This window comes from Cnephaeus nilssonii (assembly GCF_951640355.1).
Source record: "Cnephaeus nilssonii genome assembly, chromosome: 18".
Classification (NCBI taxonomy): domain Eukaryota; kingdom Metazoa; phylum Chordata; class Mammalia; order Chiroptera; family Vespertilionidae; genus Cnephaeus; species Cnephaeus nilssonii.
In genome coordinates this window covers 14,221,337-14,240,274 of record NC_137089.1, presented here as the reverse complement: position 1 = coordinate 14,240,274, position 18,938 = coordinate 14,221,337, and the positions used below count along the sequence as shown (strand labels likewise).

Sequence of the window (18,938 nt, the reverse complement as noted above, 5' to 3'; positions counted from 1 at the left end):
TCACTTGGGACAATTGATTACAGCCTCACATAACCTTAAGTACAAAGCAAAATTCGGAGAGTCATCATTTATTAATTCGTTTTCTATCGATTGATCTGGATCTGGTGACAGTTATCTATGCACCGGCACAGAAACCAGGGTGAACACGGCACAGTCCTCTCCATAAGGAAGTGAACTGAGAGAAGAAGGGGGTGAAGCTGGTAAGTAACTGGTGTACAGTCGATGGAGAGTGAATTGTGGAGGTTCCGGGGAGAAAGCAAGGTCACCTGACTGAGGGGATGATGGCTAACGTTATAGGGAAAGCGGCGTTTGGATCGCAGACTCAAAACGGGCAAGTTTTGGCAGGATGTTTGCAGCAATGGTCTAGCATGAATCTTTGTGTGGAGGTATTTGATTTTTTATTATTCATGGGTTGGTTTTTTTTTTACTGTAATGTTTTTTAATCCTCACCTGAGGATATGCTTATTGATTTTAGAGAGAGAGGGGAAGAGAGAGCGGGAGAGAGAGAAACATCGATGTGAGAGAGAACATGGATCAGTTGCCTCCTGTACAAGCCCCAATGATGGATGGAACCTGCAACCTAGACATGTGCCCTGACCTGGAATTGAACCCGGGCCTTCTGGTGCATGATATAACGCTCCAACCAACTGAGCCACACCGGCCAGCGCGACTGGCTCTTTAATCGAAGTGTAAATAACTCTGTTAAGAATGGTGACTGTGCATTTCACGTTTATGGCTGCGAGGCTCTTACACTGCGTTCCATCCAAATCTGGAGTGAATGGCCCCTCTGTCCAGCTTCTCTTGCACAGTTCCTCCGCGGAGACTCTGTTCTGCTGAAACCCTTCCTCTCGGCTTGCATCTGTCATTCTCATGTTCAAATCAGCCCCATCTTGTGAGACTATTTTCCCTGGGGAGAGAGGACACAACCTCTCTCTACCTCCTATTTGTAAAGCTGAACCAACCACAAGATACTGTTGTTTCTGTAGATCAAAAATGGTCAAATACTGACAATTTTATATGGTTCAACCTAAGGGATTATCTTCCACTGACTTGGTACCCATTTGGCCTCACTTTGTAATACTTCCCACTATTGGAGTTTAAATTATTTTGTTTCTTTCTTTCCTGGCTTTCTCCCAGCTCCCACCCCCACTCCCACCAAATATAAGCTGCATGAAAGTAAGAAAGATGTTGTCTTATGTTCGCTGTATCCCTTGTTGCTAGCATACTGCACTGGGTAGGTGTTCAATATTTGTTCGATGAATGAATAAATGCTTTGCCTTCCTGGTTCTATCCAGGGTTTTGGCGTGCGCGCACACACGCATGCACATGTGCGCACACACACAGCTATTCCCAGGGTTGGGCATTAAACATATTTTATCTAGTTGTGGGATTGAGTGAGTCTTTCTGGGTCTTGCTTATCTTAGCTCTAAGAGCCAAGTTGTGGGGTACACTAGGTTATGGTTCCCAAACCTGACTGCTCACCATAGTTGCCTGAGGGAAGCATTAAAAATACAGATTCCTTACCCAGCCAAGTGCGGCTCAGCAGTTGAGCGTCGACCCAGGAACCAAGAGGTCAACGGTTGGATTCCCGGTCAGGGCACATGCCCAGGTTGCAAGCTCGATCCCCAATGCGGGGAGTGCAGGCGACAGCCAATCAATGATTCTCTCTCATCATTGATGTTTCTATTTCTCTCTCCCTCTCCCTTCCTCTCTGAAATTAACAAAAAATATATATATTTTTTAAAAATACAGATTCCAGTCTGGCTGGTGTGGCTCAGTGGTTGAACATTGACCTATGAACCAGGAGGTCACGGTTCCATTCCCAGGCTCCCAGTACACGATACAATGCCTAGCACGTGGCAAACAGCAATGAACAGTGTGGAATGCATGTTGGAGGGCTTCCCCATATTTGAGGGGCATCTTAAGCTGAAAGGTCTTACATGGATTGACCTTGAGAGTTTCTAGGGTCCCCTTAGGCTCCCAAACTTGAGATGCTTGTACGTTTGTGATAGTGTGTTACAAGCCATGTGTCACTGGGCAGTGTGACCTCTCTGAGCCTCAGACTTTTCTGTGAAATGAGGGCACTGGATGACATGACTACTACGATCCTATTGAACTTGATCCTGCTTTCCATAATTGACTCCTCTATGTACTAACTGTGTGATTTGGGGCACAAATTTATCTTTTGTTAAAGTATTTTAACAAAGTACTTTTTTCTTACCCCTTGACACTGGATTGTAAGCACCATAGGGCAGAGACCTTGCCTAACCCGTTGCATCTATCTGTAATACTTAGTGCTTGGCATATAGTTGTCACTCAATAACTCATTCTTTGAATGAATGATGGAGACATTTTTTAAAAATTCAATGAGAAGCCCTAGCTGGATTGGCTCAGTGGATAGAGCATCGGCCTGTGGATTGAAGGGTCCCAGGTTCGATTCCAGTCAAGGGCACATGCTTGGGTTGCGGGCTCAATTCCCAGTAGGGGGTGTGCAGGAGGCAGCTGATCAATGATTCTCTCTCATCATGGATGTTTTTATCTCTCTCTCCCTCTCCCTTCTTCTCTGAAATCAATAAAAAAATACATTTTTAAAAATTCAATGAGAAGGTAGAAACTAACTTCATTAATTAAAAATTGCATATCTCAACCTGAACTCACTGTACTGCTAGTGGGAGTATAAAGTCATACAATCACTTTTCTTTCTTCTTTTTTTTGAATAACAAACGTTTCCTATCTAATAAAAGAGTAATATGCAAATTGACCGTCACTCCAAACACACAATGTGGTCGCCCCCATGTGGTCAAAGATGGCTGCCCCCAGGTGGACACAAGATGGCTGCCACAAGATGGCCAGCAGGGGAGGGCAGTTGTGGGTGATCAGGCCAGCAGGGGAGGGCAGTTGAGAGGGACCAGGCCTGCAGGGGAGGGCATTTGGGGGCAATCGGGCCAGCAGGGAAGCAGTTCGGTGTTGACCAGGCTGGCAGGGGAATCGTTAGGGGGTGATCACGCTGGCAGGCAAAAGCGGTTAGGGGCAATCAGGCAGGCAGGCAGGCGAGCAGTTGGGAGCCAGCAATTCCAGATTGTGAGAGGAATGTCCCACTAGAATCAGGCCTAAATGGGCAGTCGAACATCCCTCGAGGAGTCCCAGATTGGAGAGGGTGCAGGCTGGGCTGAGGGACACACACACGGGCCTCTAGTTAAGATATAATTAACATATCATAAACTGACCCTTTTCAAGCTATACTTCAGTGGTTTTTAGTATACTAGTATTCACAGACTTGTGCAACCATCACCACTCTCTAATTCCAGAACATGCTCATTACCCCCATCAATAAAACTCATGCCTATTAGCAGTCACTGCCCATTTCCTCTTCACCCTAGTCCCTGGCAACTACTAATCTTTCTGTCTTTATGGATTTATCTATTCTGGACACGTCCTATAAATGGAAACATGCAACATTTGGCCTTTCATGTCTGGCTTCTTTCACTTAGCACCGTGGTCGGCAAACTGCGGCTTGCGAGCCACATGCGGCTCTTTGACCCCTTGAGTGTGGCTCTTCCACAAAATACCACAGCCTGGGCGAGTCTATTTTGAAGAAGTGGCGTTAGAAGAAGTTTAAGTTTAAAAAATTTGACTCTCAAAAGAAATTTCAATCGTTGTACTGTTGATATTTGGCTCTGTTGACTAATGAGTTTGCTGACCACTGACTTAGCATAATGTTTCGAGGTTTATTCATGCTGTAGCATGTATCAGTACTTCATTCTTTTTTATGACAAGTAGTATTCCATTGATGGATATACCACCTTTAATTTATCCATTTATTGGTTGATAGACATTTGGGTTATTTCCAATATTTCTCTATCATGAATAATGCTACTTTGGACGTTTATGTACAAGTTTTTGTGTGGACATAGTTTTCAGTTTTTTTGGGGCTATGCCTAAAAGTGGTCTTACAGTTTAAGTCTATGTTTGACTTTTTGAGGAATTGTTAAAACTGACGAACTGTTTTCCAAAGTGGCCACTCCATTTTACAGTCTCATCAACAATGTATGAGGGTTTCAATCTCCACATCCTCTCCAACATTTGTGATTGTCCATCCTTTTTATTTTCACCATCCTAGTAGATGAGAAGTAATATCTCATTGTAGGCACGATTGCATTTTTCTAATGACTAATGATGTTAAGCATCTTTCCATGTGCTTATTTGTATATATTCTTTGGAGAAATGTCATTCAAATCCTTTGCCCATTCCCCCCACCCAACTCCCAAAGATTTTAAAATGTCTATTTGTCAGTATGGTGTTATCTGGGTCTGGAGGCTTGACTTCATTTAATACAACTCAATGATCTCTGATAGTGTTTTTTTCTAATATGAGCTTTAATTATTCACCTTCAAAATATCTTCTTTCATTTCCTAGACAGCACTCTTTTGTTGTTGTTGTTGTTGTTAACATTCACCCAAGGGTATTTTTTCCACAGCTTTTTCTTTTTCTTTTTCTTTCTTAGAGAGAGTGGAAGGGAGGGGAGAGAGAGAGAGAGAAACATCGATGTGAGAGAAATATATCCATTGGTTGCCTCCCACACGCGCCCAGAATGGGGCCAGTGATGGAACCTGCAACCCAGGTACATGCCCTTGATTGAGAATTGAACCCAAGGCCATTCAGTGCAAGAGCCAATGCTCTAGCCACTGAACAACAGTGGGCAGGGCTAGATTGCAGTCTTTGATGGAGCAGTCAGGAGTATATGCTCTTAGCATTACTACAGCTTCACAAACCAGTGCTTTCCCCATTCTTATTCATCTTTCATAAACTTTAGCTCATCCTCAGCTTCTCCCTTCCCCTTTGCCCATTTCTAAATGGATTATTTGTCTTTTTATTGTTGAGTTGTAAGAGTGTTTTAAATATATTCTAGATGCTAGTTCCATATCAGATATATGTCTTGTAAATATTATCTCCCATTCCATGGGTTGCCTTTCTACTTTCTTGTCCTTTGAAGAACAAAAATGTTAAGTTTTTATGAAGTCCAATCTATCTATTTTTTTAGTTGTTTGTTTTTTTGTATCTAAGAAACTATTGTCTTCTCTGAGGTCACAAAGACTTGCTTCTATCTTCTAAGAGTTCTGAAGCTTTTGCTCTTACATTTAGGTTTATGATCTATTTTGATGGGTCTATATGGTGTGAGGTAGAGCCACATAAAAGATCTTAAAACAATTTTTTTTTTCTATATAGTGTGAGGTAGAACCACTTTTCTTAAAAAAAATCTTTTTCTATAGTGAAATTTAGCACGCATACAGAAAAACACAAAATAAAAATGCATAGCTAAATGAATTATCAAAGAATGAACACCTTATAACCAACACCCAGGTCAGGAAATAGGACACTGTCAGTATCAAGAAGGTCCCCTTGTGCTACTTCTAAATATATACCATGACATTCTATTTTTGATGGTCATTTGAATTGCTTACAATTTGGGGCTTTTATAAATAGTGCTGCTGTGAACATTCTTTGCCTTATCTCTTGGTGCATTTATGCACATCTGTTTGGTATATACCTTGGAGTCAAATATTTGGACATATGTAGAAAGTGAAAAACTGTTTTCCAAAGTGATTGTATTGGTTTAAGCTCTCACCACCTGTAAATATGAGTTCTTATTCCACACTCAGTGCATATCCTATATAATAAAAGGCTAATATGCAAATTGTCCCCTCGACCAGGAGTTTGACCAGCAGGCAGGCCGGCCAACTGCCCATGTCTCCTCCCCCTGGCCACACACACACACACACACACACACACACACACACACTGAGTGGCCAGATTATTATGCGTTCAGAGATCATAATAATCTGGCCACTCAGTGTAGTCTAACATAATGATCCTCTTTATTTATGTTTGGAGCTTTTGTGCCCAGTTTAGGAAGTTTTCCCCTATTCTAATGTCATACAGCTATCCTTCTATAATATCTTCTTAGAGATTTTAATATTAGCCTTTTACATTTAGATCTATAGTCCACCTGGATCTTCATGTATGATGCGGGTAGGGGTTAAGGTAAATTTAAAAAAAATGATTACATCCAATCATCCCAGCACAATTTTGAGGTGTAAACAGTTTTTTGGGGGTTTAAATTAGGAGTCTATGAGTCTTGAGCACCTCTGTTTACTTGTTGGTTTTCTTCCCTTTGTTTTTCTTGGCTTGTTTGAGCTGCTTCCTCCAGTAGTGAATCTTGGCCTCGTCCTGCCTCTTCCTCTCCAGGGTGGCTGTCACCACCTGTTACTTCCAGTCAGCTTCATAGATCAGGTGCCTCAGGTAGGCAAACCTTTGTGTGGGCTTCAGACACAGAAACCTGAGCAGAAATGGTCAGCTGCTTTTTCTTGTCAAACACCTTGAGATGCTCTACAGTGGCCTGGCCATGCTTAATCTTGTGGGGCAGCATGCATTGCATAGTCCAGGCGTCCTCAAACTACGGCCCGCGGGCCACATGCGGGTGTTTTTGCCGTTTTGTTTTTTTACTTCAAAATAAGATATGTGCAGGAATTTGTTCGTAGTTTTTTTTAAACTATAGTCTGGCCCTCCAACGGTCTGAGGGACAGTGAACTGGCCCCCTGTTTAAAAAGTTTGAGGACCCCTGGCATAGTCTATCTGAAGATGTGCCTGGGGATCCAGAAGTGACAGGAATGAGCGGATGTCTACGTGCTTGTGGAAGAAGGCCAAGGCTGGTGTCTCCACTTAATTCTGTAGAAATTGCCAGAAATGTTAATGGCCTCACAGAGCATGGCCACCCTTTTCCAGCCTAGCAGTACCTGCTAGGCCACTCTGGCTCCCAGGTGCCCTGAAAGTGCTTTCAACCACTGATTACCACACTTTGTCCCTCTGCTAACGTTGGCAGCTGCCTTGGGAAAATTAATTTCGGTACTTAACATTTTTTTTCTTGTCTCATTGCACTACCTGGGACCCTACTGCAATGTTAAAAAGGAATGGTGAGAATATACATTCTGTGTCCAATCTTAGAGGCAAAGCTTTTAACATTTCACCTTTACAAAAGGTGTTTACTGTAAGGTTTTTAGAAATGCCCTTTTCAAGTTAAAGAAGTCTCCTATTCATTGTTTGCTAAGAAATTTTCTTTATGAATGGTTATAGCGTTTTATAACACCCTTTGCTTAATAATTTTTCTCTTTTATTATGTTTATATGATGAATTACATTTGCCGATTTTCTTATTTTTATTTATTTATTTTAAATATATTTTTATTGATTTCAGAGAGGAAGGGAGAGAGAGATAAAGGGAAGGGAGAGGGAGAGAGAGAAACATCAATGATGAGAGAGAATCACTGATTGGCTGTCTCCTGCATGCCCCACACTGGGGATGGAGCCCACAACCCGGGCGTGTGCCCTTGACTGGAATCGAACCTGGGATCCTTCAGTCCACAGGCGGACACTCTATCCACTGAGCCAAACTAGCTAGGGCTATTTTTATTTTTGTTAATCCTCACCCAAGGATATTTTTCCATTGATTTTTTAGAGAGAGTAGAAGGGAGGGGGAGAGACAGAGAGAGCAAAACATCGATGTGAGAGAGACATATGCATTGGTTGCCTCCTGCACGCGCCTTGACCAGGGCCAGGGATCAAGCCTGCAAGCTAGATACGTGCCCTTGACTGGAGTCGAACTCAGGACTCTTCAGTCTGTGGGCTAACACTCTATTCACTGAGCCAAACCGGCTAGGGCTTTGCTGATTTTCTTATGTCAAATCATTGAACTTGTTTATAGTCTACTATCCTTTTGAATTTGCTTTGCTAATATTTATTTGAAAAATTTAAAGTAGACTTTATATTTTAGAGCAGTTTTAGGTCCACAGAAAAATTGAGAAGGTACAGCAATTTCCCATATATTCCTGCCTCCACACATGCATAGCCTTGTCAATCATCAGCACCCCCTACCGGAGTGGTCCACTGGTTACAACTGATGAACGTACATTGAAACATCATCAGCATCCAGAGTCCATAGTTTACATTAGGGTTCACTCTTGGCATTGTACATTGTATGGGTTTGGACAAATGTATAATGATGTGTATCCGCCATTATAGTATCATTCCGAGTAGTTTATTGCCCTAAAAACCATCTGTGCTCTGCTATTCATCCCTCTCTCTTCTCTCTTCATTAACCTCTGGCAAACACTGAAATTTTCACTGTCTTCATAGTTTTGCCTTTTTCAGAATGTCATATAGTTGAAATCAGATTATATAACCTTTCAGATTGGCTTCTTTCATTTAGTTATATGCCTTTAAAATTCCTCCATATCTTTTCATGCTTGATAGCTTACTTTTTTAGTGTAAATAATATTCCATTGTCTGGATGTACCATAGTTTATTTACACATTCACCTATGGAAGGACATCTTTGTTGCTTCCAAGTTTAGACAATTATGAATAAATCTGCTATAAGCGTCCGTGTGCAGGTTTTTGTATGGATATGTCTTTAAATTCTTCGGATAAATACCAAAGAGTGTGATTGTTGGGTCATGTGTTAAATGTATGTTTAATTTGGTAAGAAACCACCACACTGTCTTCTTTTAAAAAAATATATTTTATTGATTTTTTTACAGAGAGGAAGGGAGAGGGATAGAGTCAGAAACATCGATGAGAGAGAAACATCAATCAGCCGCCTCCTGCACACCTCCCGATGGGGCTGTGCCCACAACCAAGGTACATGCCCTTGACCGGAACCGAACCTGGGACCTTTCAGTCTGCAGGCCGACGCTCCATCCACTGAGCCAAACCGGCCAGGACCACCTCACTGTCTTCTAAAGTGGTTGTACCATTTAGTATTCCCACCAGCAAGGTATGAGAGTTTTTATTGCTCTGCATCTTTGCCAGCATCTGGAAGTCTCAGGTTTTGGATTTTTAGGTTCCGTTGTTTTATTCAGCCAGCCATCATATACCTACATTCTCCGACTTCCCCTTTTCGTTCTTCTATATTCCTTTAGGCCTCTTTGGGCCTGCATTGGAAAATAATTTTCCTTTTGGTTGAATGATACCCTCTAGTGTGGTTTTGACTAATAAAAGTTTCTCACATTTCTTTTTCTTTCTCTTTTTGGAACGTCTTTATTTTTCTTTCATTGTTGAGGCTGTTCTTTAGTGGTGTGCTTTGACCCCAGCGGTGGGAAAGCTTGCTGTCAGGGAGTTAACAACCCACGACCAGTCCTCAACTAATAAGGGATGAAGCGGATGGATAAATACCTACTGTGCCCTACCCCTCAGTGGGATAATTCTGAGGTGTGTGCCACACAGTCCCTCGGTGGTCCCCAGTGGGAATGAATTCCAGCTGCCCACAGTGGTAAAACATTCATCAGCTCATCTTGTTTTTCCCCCGTCTGTGTCTCATTTCTTCATTCCCGCCTAGTGCTTTCTGCAATCACTTCCTAAATAAACTGTGTAACTAAATCCTTGTCTTAAGGTCTGTTTTTTTGGAAACCAAATCTAAGACATGGCTTATTTCAGAGGTACAGCTCTCCCGGGCTCAACACCAAGTGAGAGGGGTTCATTATCACCCCCCACTGCACTGGGGGACCCCGGACATCAATCCCTGTCCTTTTAGCCCTGAGTGCTTGTCAGAACTGCTCAGCCTCTTGGCTTCTCGCTCTGTCTTTCTGGAATTGGCATGCATCCCAGAGGAGAAAGGGGCTGCAAACACAAAACTCACTTCTTTGGGTCTTATTCATCCCTTGGATCCTTGTGTGGTAATTCATCATTATTTTGTTAACTCTCTTGTACCATTAAGCAGGTCTACAGAAATATTTGGCTAACTTGTCTAAGGAGAAAAAGGGAGAAACAGTCCTAATTATTAGGGGAAAAGCCCCTCCTCCTTTTCCAGGCTTGTATTGCATTTTGACTTTTCCAAAAGCTTCTGCTTGAACCCTGCTTACCCCCATTCCCTATTAGTATTCCTTCCTCCTTCATCCATGCCGCGGGCTTGCACAACTCTGCACCTTTATTCTTGCTTTTTTTTGTTCAAAGTGTGACCCACCAAAGTGGGAGACTAAAATTCTCCTTAACATGCCATTCTGGGACAAAAAGGTTGCTACGTCAAGGTGGTTGTCAGTCAAAGGCCAAGTGGGCAGTTTGAACGGGCTGCCTAGAATCAGGAGGCCAGACTCAACCAGGCCAGAAAGTCTCAGTGCTAGGAAAGTGGGAGGGAATAAATCTAGTTGGAAGCAGGGCAGAACCCAAAGAAAAGATGAAGGTAGATTTGGAAGAAAGACTCATGAGGCAAAGTCCGGGTATGGTGTGGGGTTTGTTAAGGGGCAAATCTAAAATGACTAGGGTTAGGCTAGACGTTCCATTTGCCCAGAATCTTCTTGAGAGCTCAGCTTAAGTGACTTTTCTTAATTTTCTTGACTGGAATCACTTCCTTCTTTAACTCCATAGCATTCTTATTGCATTTATCATATCACATGTTTCTTCCTATTGGCTTTGAATATTCTGTTCTTTCTAAATTATCTGCGTGTGGTACAGTGGAAAGAGCAATAAATCAAAGTTAGTTGACCTGGGTTTCAGCCTCAGCTTCCATAGTTACCTAAGGTGTTTGAATCTCAGTGGATAATGGGGATAATGACATATTCCCCATAGTGGGATCTGAGTATTAAAAGACATCCTATCTAATAAAATAATATGCAAATTGACCATCACTCCAACACACAAGATGGCTGCCCCCATGTGGTCAAAGATGGCTGCCCCCATGTGGACACAAGATGGCCATGACAAGATGGCCAGCAGCGAGGGGCAGTTGGGAGGGACCAGGTCTGCAAGGGAGGGCAGTTGGGGGCGATCAAGCCTGCAGGGGAGGGCAGTTAGGGGTGACCAGGCTGGCAGAGGAGGGAAGTTGGGGGCAACCGGGCCTGCAGGGGAGAGCAGTTGGGGGGACCAGGCCTGCAGGGGAGGGCAGTTAGGGCTGACCAGGCCTGCAGGGGAGGGCTGTTAGGGGCAATCAGGCTGGCAGGGGAGCAGTTAGGCATCAATCAGGCTGGCAGGGGAGTGGTTAGGGGGTGATCAGGCTGGCAGGCAGAAGCGGTTAGGGGCAATCAGGAAGGCAGGCAGGCGAGCAGTTAGGAGCCAGCAGTCCTGGATTGTGAGAGGGATGTCCAACTGCCCATTTAGGCCCAAGCCTACCAGTAGGATCAGGCCTAAATGGGCAGTCGGACATCCCTCGAGGGGTCCCAGATTGGAGAAGGTGCAGGCCGGGCTGAGGGACACCCTCCCCCATACACGAATTTCATGCACCAGGCTACTAGTCTTATATAATCCTATATAATAAAAGCCTAATATGCTAAGAGTCTGGTCATCCAGTTGGCTGTTCAACCAATCAAAGCGTAATATGCTAATGATATGCTAAGGCCGCTCAACTGCTCACTATGATGTGCACTGACCACCAGGGGATAGACGCTCCAACTGGTAGGTCAGCTTGCTGCTGGGGTCTGGCCTATTGGGACTGAGTGAGATGGGCCGGACACGCCCTGGAGCCCTCCCATAGTCCCTCTCCGGCTGGCCAACCTCCCACATTCCTCCCCAGCCCCAATTGTGCACCGGTGGGGTCCCTCTGCCTGGCCTGCACTCTCTTGCAATCTGGGACCCCTCGGGGAATGTCGGAGAGCTGGTTTCAGCCCCACAGCAGAACGACTGGTTGCTATGACATGCACTGACCACCAGAGGGCAAATGCTCAATGCAGGGCATCCCCCGAGGGCTCCTGGATTACAAGAGAGCACAGGCTGGGCTGAGGGACATCCCCCTCCCTGAGTGCATGAATTTCGTGCACCGGCCTCTAGTCCTATATAATAAAACCCTAATATGCAAATCGACTGAATAGTGGATGGACAGTGAAAGACCAGCAAACGACTGGTCGCTATGATGCACACGGACCAGCAGGGGGCAGATGCTCAATGCAGGAGCTGCCCTCTGGTGGTCAGTGTGCTCCCACAGTGGGAATGCGGCTCAGCCAGAAGCCCGGCTAACCGCTGGTGAGCACAGCAGCAGTAGCGGGAGCCTCTCCTGCCTCTGCCACAGCGCTAAGGACCCTTCGGGGGATGTCCAGCCGGAGGGGCCCCAGACTGTGAGAGGGCACAGGCTGGGCTGAGGGATCCCCCCCACCCCAGTGCATGAATGTTGTGCACCGGGCCTCTAGTAAGTGTATAAAGTGGCCCATAGTGAGCCCTTGGCAAATAAAAGTTTCCATTTGCAGAACCTACTAAGTGTCATGAAGTGCCCTATGTGCTTGACGTAAGTTATTTTCCTTAGACCTCACCACAACCTATGTAGATCTATTCCTTAGAATAATACTTTACCGATGAGAAAAAAGATGCTTTGATAGGTTAAATAATGTAATCAATGTCACATATCTAAATTACAGCATCAGGACACACATCTAGGTCTGTCTGGGTCTAAAACTAGCGGTGTCCATCGGTCCACCCTGCTTCCCCATGGCTCAGAGGGACATCTAATAAATAATCTAATAAATAACTGGTCTTGAATTTACTTTCACTCAACACTAAATCTGTGCCAATTTTGGAGGTGGTGACCTACCAAAAGTGTTCCATTATCTATCCTGATTTACAAATAAACTTTCATGTATTTTGCTCAAAAGAACTTCCTAAGCAAAAGTGTGTGTGTGTGTAATGCCTTACCAGAGAAAAAGTGTTATTTAACATTAAGAACTTTTCACAGGACCCCTGATTTTAAGGAACATCCACAGACTGGAGAAGCGGTTGGCTTCAGATTTTCACTTTTGCTTTGACATAGGTACTTGATTTTTTTTTTTTTTTTGAAGGGGTCACAGAAGCCTTTGAAGGGAAGCTAGGAACGGGCTCCCTAGAAAAAAAAGCAATTAGGTCCATTCGCAAATTTGCGTTACGTTGAAGAACGCCTTTGCGGGATAGATCATCTTACATCTGAAAGTCGTCAGAAAATCATGAACTATTTAAATGGAAGTCAGTGGAAATTTCCATTTTTTTTGTTTTTCTTTGTGCGGCCACAGGATGAGGGTGGTGGTGGAGGGGAAATTGGGGAAACTAAGGCGATAAAAGGAGTTGGCTCTAGGATCCTACCCTAGGACCTTGTGGGAAGGTTCTTACATAACTTACCTTCGCCAATAAAAAGGCTGTGCATTGCCTGCCCCTTCCCGGATTTTTTAACACTTCCACTTTAAATGTAACTGCGGAGGAAGGACGAGACACAACGCTCCCCGCCCGCCCCGCCCCAACACCCCCCGAGGGTTTGCAAAATAACGAGGGCTGTCCCCCGGAAATCCAGGAGGAAGCGGGAGCCCCTCTTCCTGCCACCTCCCCGGACACGCTCCCCGCGCGGGCGGGCGGGCGGACGCGCCCCTCCGCCGCTCACTCCCGAACACGTGCTCCCGGGACACTCACCCGGGCGGGCCCACCCCCAGCGGGGGGGAGGGGGCAGGGCTCGGGGCCGAACGGACCAATCCGCGCGCGCCTTACAGCGCCGTGGCCCGACGACGTTGAGCCGCCCAATCGAAAGGGCCTGACCGCCCGTTTCCCGGAGCCCCGCCCCTCGCAGTCGGACCTCCCCGCCCCCCCCCGCCCGCCGGTCTCCTCCCTCCTCCTCCCCCCGTTTGCCCCTCCCCCGCCGCTCGGGAGCCGAGCCTGCGAGGCGGAGAGAAACTGGGGCAGAAGTGAAGATGGCGGCGGCGGTGCTGGCGGCGGCGGCGGCGGCTTCTCGCCAGTGACGCGCGGTGCGGGCTCATCCCCCCTCCCCCCCATCCCCACCTCCCCCAGTCCGGATCCCGTCCGCCGCCGGGACCACACCGTCCCCGCAGCCCGCCCCTCCTCCCTCCCCAGCCGCCCCGCTGCCGCTGGCCTCGCAGCCCTGCGCGCTCTCGCCGGGGAGCGGGCGGCGAGTAGACCTGCCCTCCCGCCCGCCCGCCCCGCCGGACCGCCGGGCCGCGGACACACACCCGGCAGCGAGCGGCGGCCCCTGCGCATTTGCTCCCGTCCATTTGGGGACTGGGAGGCGGCGGCGGCGGCGGCAGTGGGTTTTGGGGAGGGGAAGTGGGTACGCGGGGGGCGGGGGGGAGCGGGCGAGAGCGGGAGGGGGCCGTCCTCGGGAGGAGGACGAGAAGGAAGCACCATGACGTCCATCCATTTCGTGGTTCACCCGCTGCCGGGCACCGAGGACCAGCTCAATGACAGGTAATGGGGCCGGCGGACGGGGGGAGGGGCGTCTCCCCGCCCTGCCCTCCCCCACGGGGCCACGCCGGGGCGGACGCCGGTGTTTACCCGCCGGCCGGTTGGCGGGGTGGGGGTGGGGGTGGGGTGGGGTGGGGGGCTGGTGGGGGTGTCCTCACTGCCCCCGGCTAGGCCCTTTCCGGGGCGAACTTCTGGTCCGGGGGCGCGGGGCGGCGGGGGCAGCGCGGTGTCGACGGGAGAGCGCGCTGTCCGCCCCCCTCCCCCCCTCCGAGGAGCCGCGTTGAACTCGGCGGAGATGGGGAGGGTCCGGCCCCGGGGAACGGGGGGACGGAGCGGGGCGGGGGGGCTGTAATTACCGCCGGGCCCAGGCCCGAGGAATCCATATTAGTCAAAGTTGAATTGAGACAGACAATGCGGATGGGGGATGGTGGAGGTGAAAAGAGAGGGAAGAGGGGGAGCGGGCGCAGGGGCCCCGGCAGGCAGGGCTTTGCCGGGTCCCCCCGGGAGTTGTGTCCCCCGGGGGTGGTCTGGACCTGCCCAGCCCGGGGAACCGGGGGATTGGGAGGCGTGCGGGGACCGGGGGGTGGGGGTTGGGGGGGGGGGGAGACGGGGCGCTGATTCCCGGCAGATCCTCGCGGTGGGGGGCGGGGAGGAAGCGCCATGACTGTTGTTATTATTATTACATTTGAGCCCCTGCAGCGAGGCGCGCCTGCCCCGGGGTGGGGAGGGATTCTGGCGGGGGTGGGGAAGTGGATCGGATTCCCTTTGCTCTCCCGCTCCCTTCCCTGCGGTGCGAGCTTTTTTTTTTTTTGTTTGGTTTCCTTTTTTTTTTATTCTAATGATAGTGTTTTCCTGAGTTGTAATTTGACAGCTGAAAACCCGAGCGTTCAGGGGAAGAAAAACTCCTGGACGTTTGCAGTTCGCGGTGCTGCTTTCCTTAACACGCTGTGAATTTCTGGGATGGGTTTGCTATGGGCGGAGGAGGGATGGTGATTTTTGATTTCTATTATTTTTTTTCTTTCATAAGAAGGCTGTCTTGGCCGTGGATTCCTCTCTTTCCTCCTCCACCGTTCCCTGCCAGTTTGGGATATTGAGTTGCAGGGCCGCATGCTCTCGGGGAGCTGAGATAAAGCAGGAAAAGTTCCTTGGCTGATGGAGAACGGAGACTCCGAGGCGGTGGAGCGAGGCCTCCATTAAAGCAAGTCTCGGAATCGAGGGCTCGGATCTAATGATGGGCTAAATGTTTACGGGGTCACAAAGGGGGGCATTTTAAGCCGCGTTCTCCCCTGTGCCTTGGCTGCCTTTTTTCATTTGAATGTAGGAGGCAGTCTGGGTCCACGTTTTGAAGTTAGGTCGGGTTTTTGCTAAGTGGCCGGGTGACAGGAGTTGTGTGACACCCTGTTTGTCATGCGCTTCCCGGAGGGGGGAGGGAGAGGCCTGACTTGCTGCTAAGATGCTGGCCTTGGTCTGGAAGGATCTAACCGCCTCAGGTGGGGCGGCAGCCTTTCAATCCGAAAACTGGCTTGGGTTTCACTCATCTTGGCTGTAGCCGTAGCTTAACATGTTTGAGAAACTTTTGGAATACTTTCCGAAAATACTGAAAGAAGTTTTTAGTCATTTAAGATTTTATTACAGGATCCTTAATCTGATTGTATCTCATTAGCATTAGAGATATCTTGAAAGTCTTTTAACAGATTTTTTTGGGGTAAAATTTCGAATCTGGCTAGTGAGGATAGAATCAAATTGGTAGTGCATGGAGTATAACGTCTTGTAAAAAATTCCACCATGGAGGAGAGAAGTAGGGTGTGTTTTCAATATTAGTCTTACTTTACTACATACCAAGAGTCCTGAATAGTTTACCCAAGGACCACACATGCCAGAACCTATTTTGCAGTAGTATTTGGGCAATTTGATTCATTTTTGAGCATTCCTTTTGCTTCAGCTAGTCTGGGAAATTGACCAGGAATGTATCTCTTTTTAAGCTGCTTTCTTTTCCCCCCATTCCTAGTACAAACAAGTAATCTACTTTGGTTTTGATTCCTGTAGTGTCAGTATACAATATTTAGATCATCTTTAGTTTTCATTCATGAAATAAGATAAGTGGATTTGATTCAGATCATAAAATGTGTGCATCAAGGATGCAGGTATTTTGAAAAAATAGGCAAGTGCTGTAGGTAAAATTTTAGGGACCTACATTTGGAGTAACAATAAAAATGTCTGGTCTGTTGAGATTTGTGAAGGCAGCATTTGAGACAGCCTTGCACACTAAGTTTTAAAGTAATTGACTTGTAGAGCTTTTCTGTGTGTCTCCCCTTCAAAAGGAAGGAGCCAATCAACCTATTGCTGCATTGCTCAGGAAAAGTCTGTTCCCAAAGATACTGGTGTTCTGGAATCAACATCTGGAACAAGAAGCCTGGAATATTTACATCTTCAGATAAAAGCTTTATCAAGGTTTAGCAAGTTTTGATAATAGAAAAGAATGTGCTACTATAGCTTTATTTTTATATGAGAAATGTGCCTGTGATAGTCACAAATGAAATGATAAATGATAGTTTTGGGTTAAAAGGGGTATAAACAGGTAGACTTTATTCTTTACACAAAAATTAAGATTGGACAGGCAGTGTGGTGTACTGCAAATAAATTGCTCAGTTGAAGAAAACTTAGGGGACTCAAAACATCAGTATTTTCTTCAAATAAGGTTTTTTCTTTAGCCACATCCTTTTAAAAATCAAATATTTTGTTCAGTGTAATCGTGTGATGTCTCAAACACGTAAGATGCATTCAGTATTAAAAAAAGTTAAACATTGATTTTTTTCTTTGTGTTTTCAAACTTGCTAATTCCACAGTAGCCTTTGTTTATTTTTGTGTATTAAAGCCTTTAATTATTGGCCCTGGGAGACCAGATAATGAATGCAGTTGATGAATATAGATGGAGATGGCTAGGGCAGAGATGAGGAATTTAGAGATCTTAGCATGTTGGTTGGTTGTAGTTTCCTGGAGTGATTACAAGGTCCCTGGTGCTGAGTGGCTGGCCTTCTGCAAATATTCATTGTGTTGAATTGAAACCTTCCCATGCTCAGATGCTTTTGTGACCTTTCAGTTTTCTTTCTAGGGAATTTCTGGAGTTAGTGCTGTTTCTGCTTAAAACATGGTCTCAGAGAACTAGGAAAAGGATACCATGAGCATGTGTCTGCCTGTCCAGGTTGAGAGGAGAGCTGGAAAATGCCTGCTCACTGAGACCTGGAAAGTGCCCAGGAAGTCATGCAGACCAGTCTTTGCACTAATGAGTTGAAAAAACAGGCCTAGAGATTTACGGAATTTATCCCGGTACACAGTGAACTACTGACTGAGGAGGTCCACATGGTGGCTCTTCTGACTTTTTCCAAAGTCCAGGGCTCTCTCCACTATTCTACATGGTCTGTATTCTGGGAGGCATCCCAGCCTTAGAGCAGTTACTTGACTTAGAGTTTTGATTTCCTCTTCCCTCCTACCTACCTCATGGCTCCAGACTGACTTTCGCCTTTTGTTAGGGTGCTAACCCTCTGAACCCTTTCCTAGAACTAGATTAGGAGAGGGGAGGGAGGCCTTTTAAAGTTGATGTGGGTATGGCTTGGCTTGTCACTGTCCTGCATGCAGGTTGTTAACAGTACAAGCCAGTTCTCATTGTTTCTTCTATATGTGGACTTTTCCTGTGAGCTTTGCTTTTTGGCATTGTCATATGTTGTGCAGTAATAAACAGTCTTGGTTAAGATTTTCATATCAAAACGGCTTTTCTCTAAGGAGCTTCCCCCTGTAGGTGCTATAAGACTACAAGGTACAATAATATAGACAGGAGTTTGAGATTGGAATTCCTACATCTGGATTTGTTTTAGCCATGATGTTCATTTGCTATGTTGTGGTAGGCTAGTCATTTAAACACTTAGAACCTCACTCCCTGTCTCTCCTTCCCACCCTCCACACACCTGCCTCAGGGTCAGTGAGGATCAGTTTAGATAGTGGTAGAACACAAATATTATAATGCAGATTCTGCAGAAAATATAATGACGAGATGGCTAGTTGTAACAGCTTTTAAGTGTAATGTGTTCCCAAAAAATGTCCCTAGAATATTCTTAGCACTGAGTACAGAATCCAGACTCTTAACCTTAGATCAGTAGTTTTAAATTGGGTGTGATTTTTGCCCCCCCCACCCCCACCCCCCTTGGGCATTTTGGCAGTGTTTGGGGACACTTTTTGATTGTCACAGCTGGGGCATTGCTGAGATGCTGCTAAACATCCTTCAGTGCACAGGCCAACCCGCCCCTCTCCCCACAACAACGAAACTCCTGTCCAAGATTATTTTAAATGCATATAGTTGTAAAACTAAATGGAAATAATCTTTATGACAAAAAATGCAAGCAATATAAGTTAGTCTCAAATGTGACTGTTTAAATTGAAATGAATTAAAATGAAGTAAAATTAAAAAGTCAATTCCTCAGTAACACTGGCCACATTTCAAGTTTTCTGTAGCCACATGGAGCTGGTGGTCACCATGTTGTACTGTGCAGATATAGAACGGCGCCCTCATCACGGAAAGTTCTGTTAGAGAGCAGTGAACACAGGTCGAAAGTGCCCCCCCCCTTTTTTTTTTTACAAAGGGCGTGACATTTAGTAACTGCTTCTTATTTTTATTTGGAACTGTTGGGTTTTAATTAAAGACTCAGGCATACCCTTGCCTTTTCAGTAGGAGCCAGAAAATATGCCAGGGATTTCA

The 18,938-nt window shown here is 46.2% G+C and overlaps 1 protein-coding gene across 5 annotated transcripts in view; it reads left to right on the top strand.

Moving 5' to 3' along the window:
- Window positions 1–13,649: 13,649 nt before the first annotated feature.
- Window positions 13,650–18,938, top strand: part of UBR5 (ubiquitin protein ligase E3 component n-recognin 5) — a 130,879-nt gene continuing 125,590 nt past the window's right edge. For 3 of the 5 annotated variants that reach the window (XM_079795970.1, XM_079795969.1, XM_079795967.1), the window contains exon 1: window positions 13,650–14,191. In XM_079795970.1, coding sequence (XP_079652096.1) covers window positions 14,130–14,191 — 62 coding nt within the window. In that variant the 5' untranslated portion in view covers window positions 13,650–14,129. The remainder of the gene's footprint in view (window positions 14,192–18,938) is intronic. The other 2 variants (XM_079795971.1, XM_079795968.1) reach the window with 1 other exon arrangement.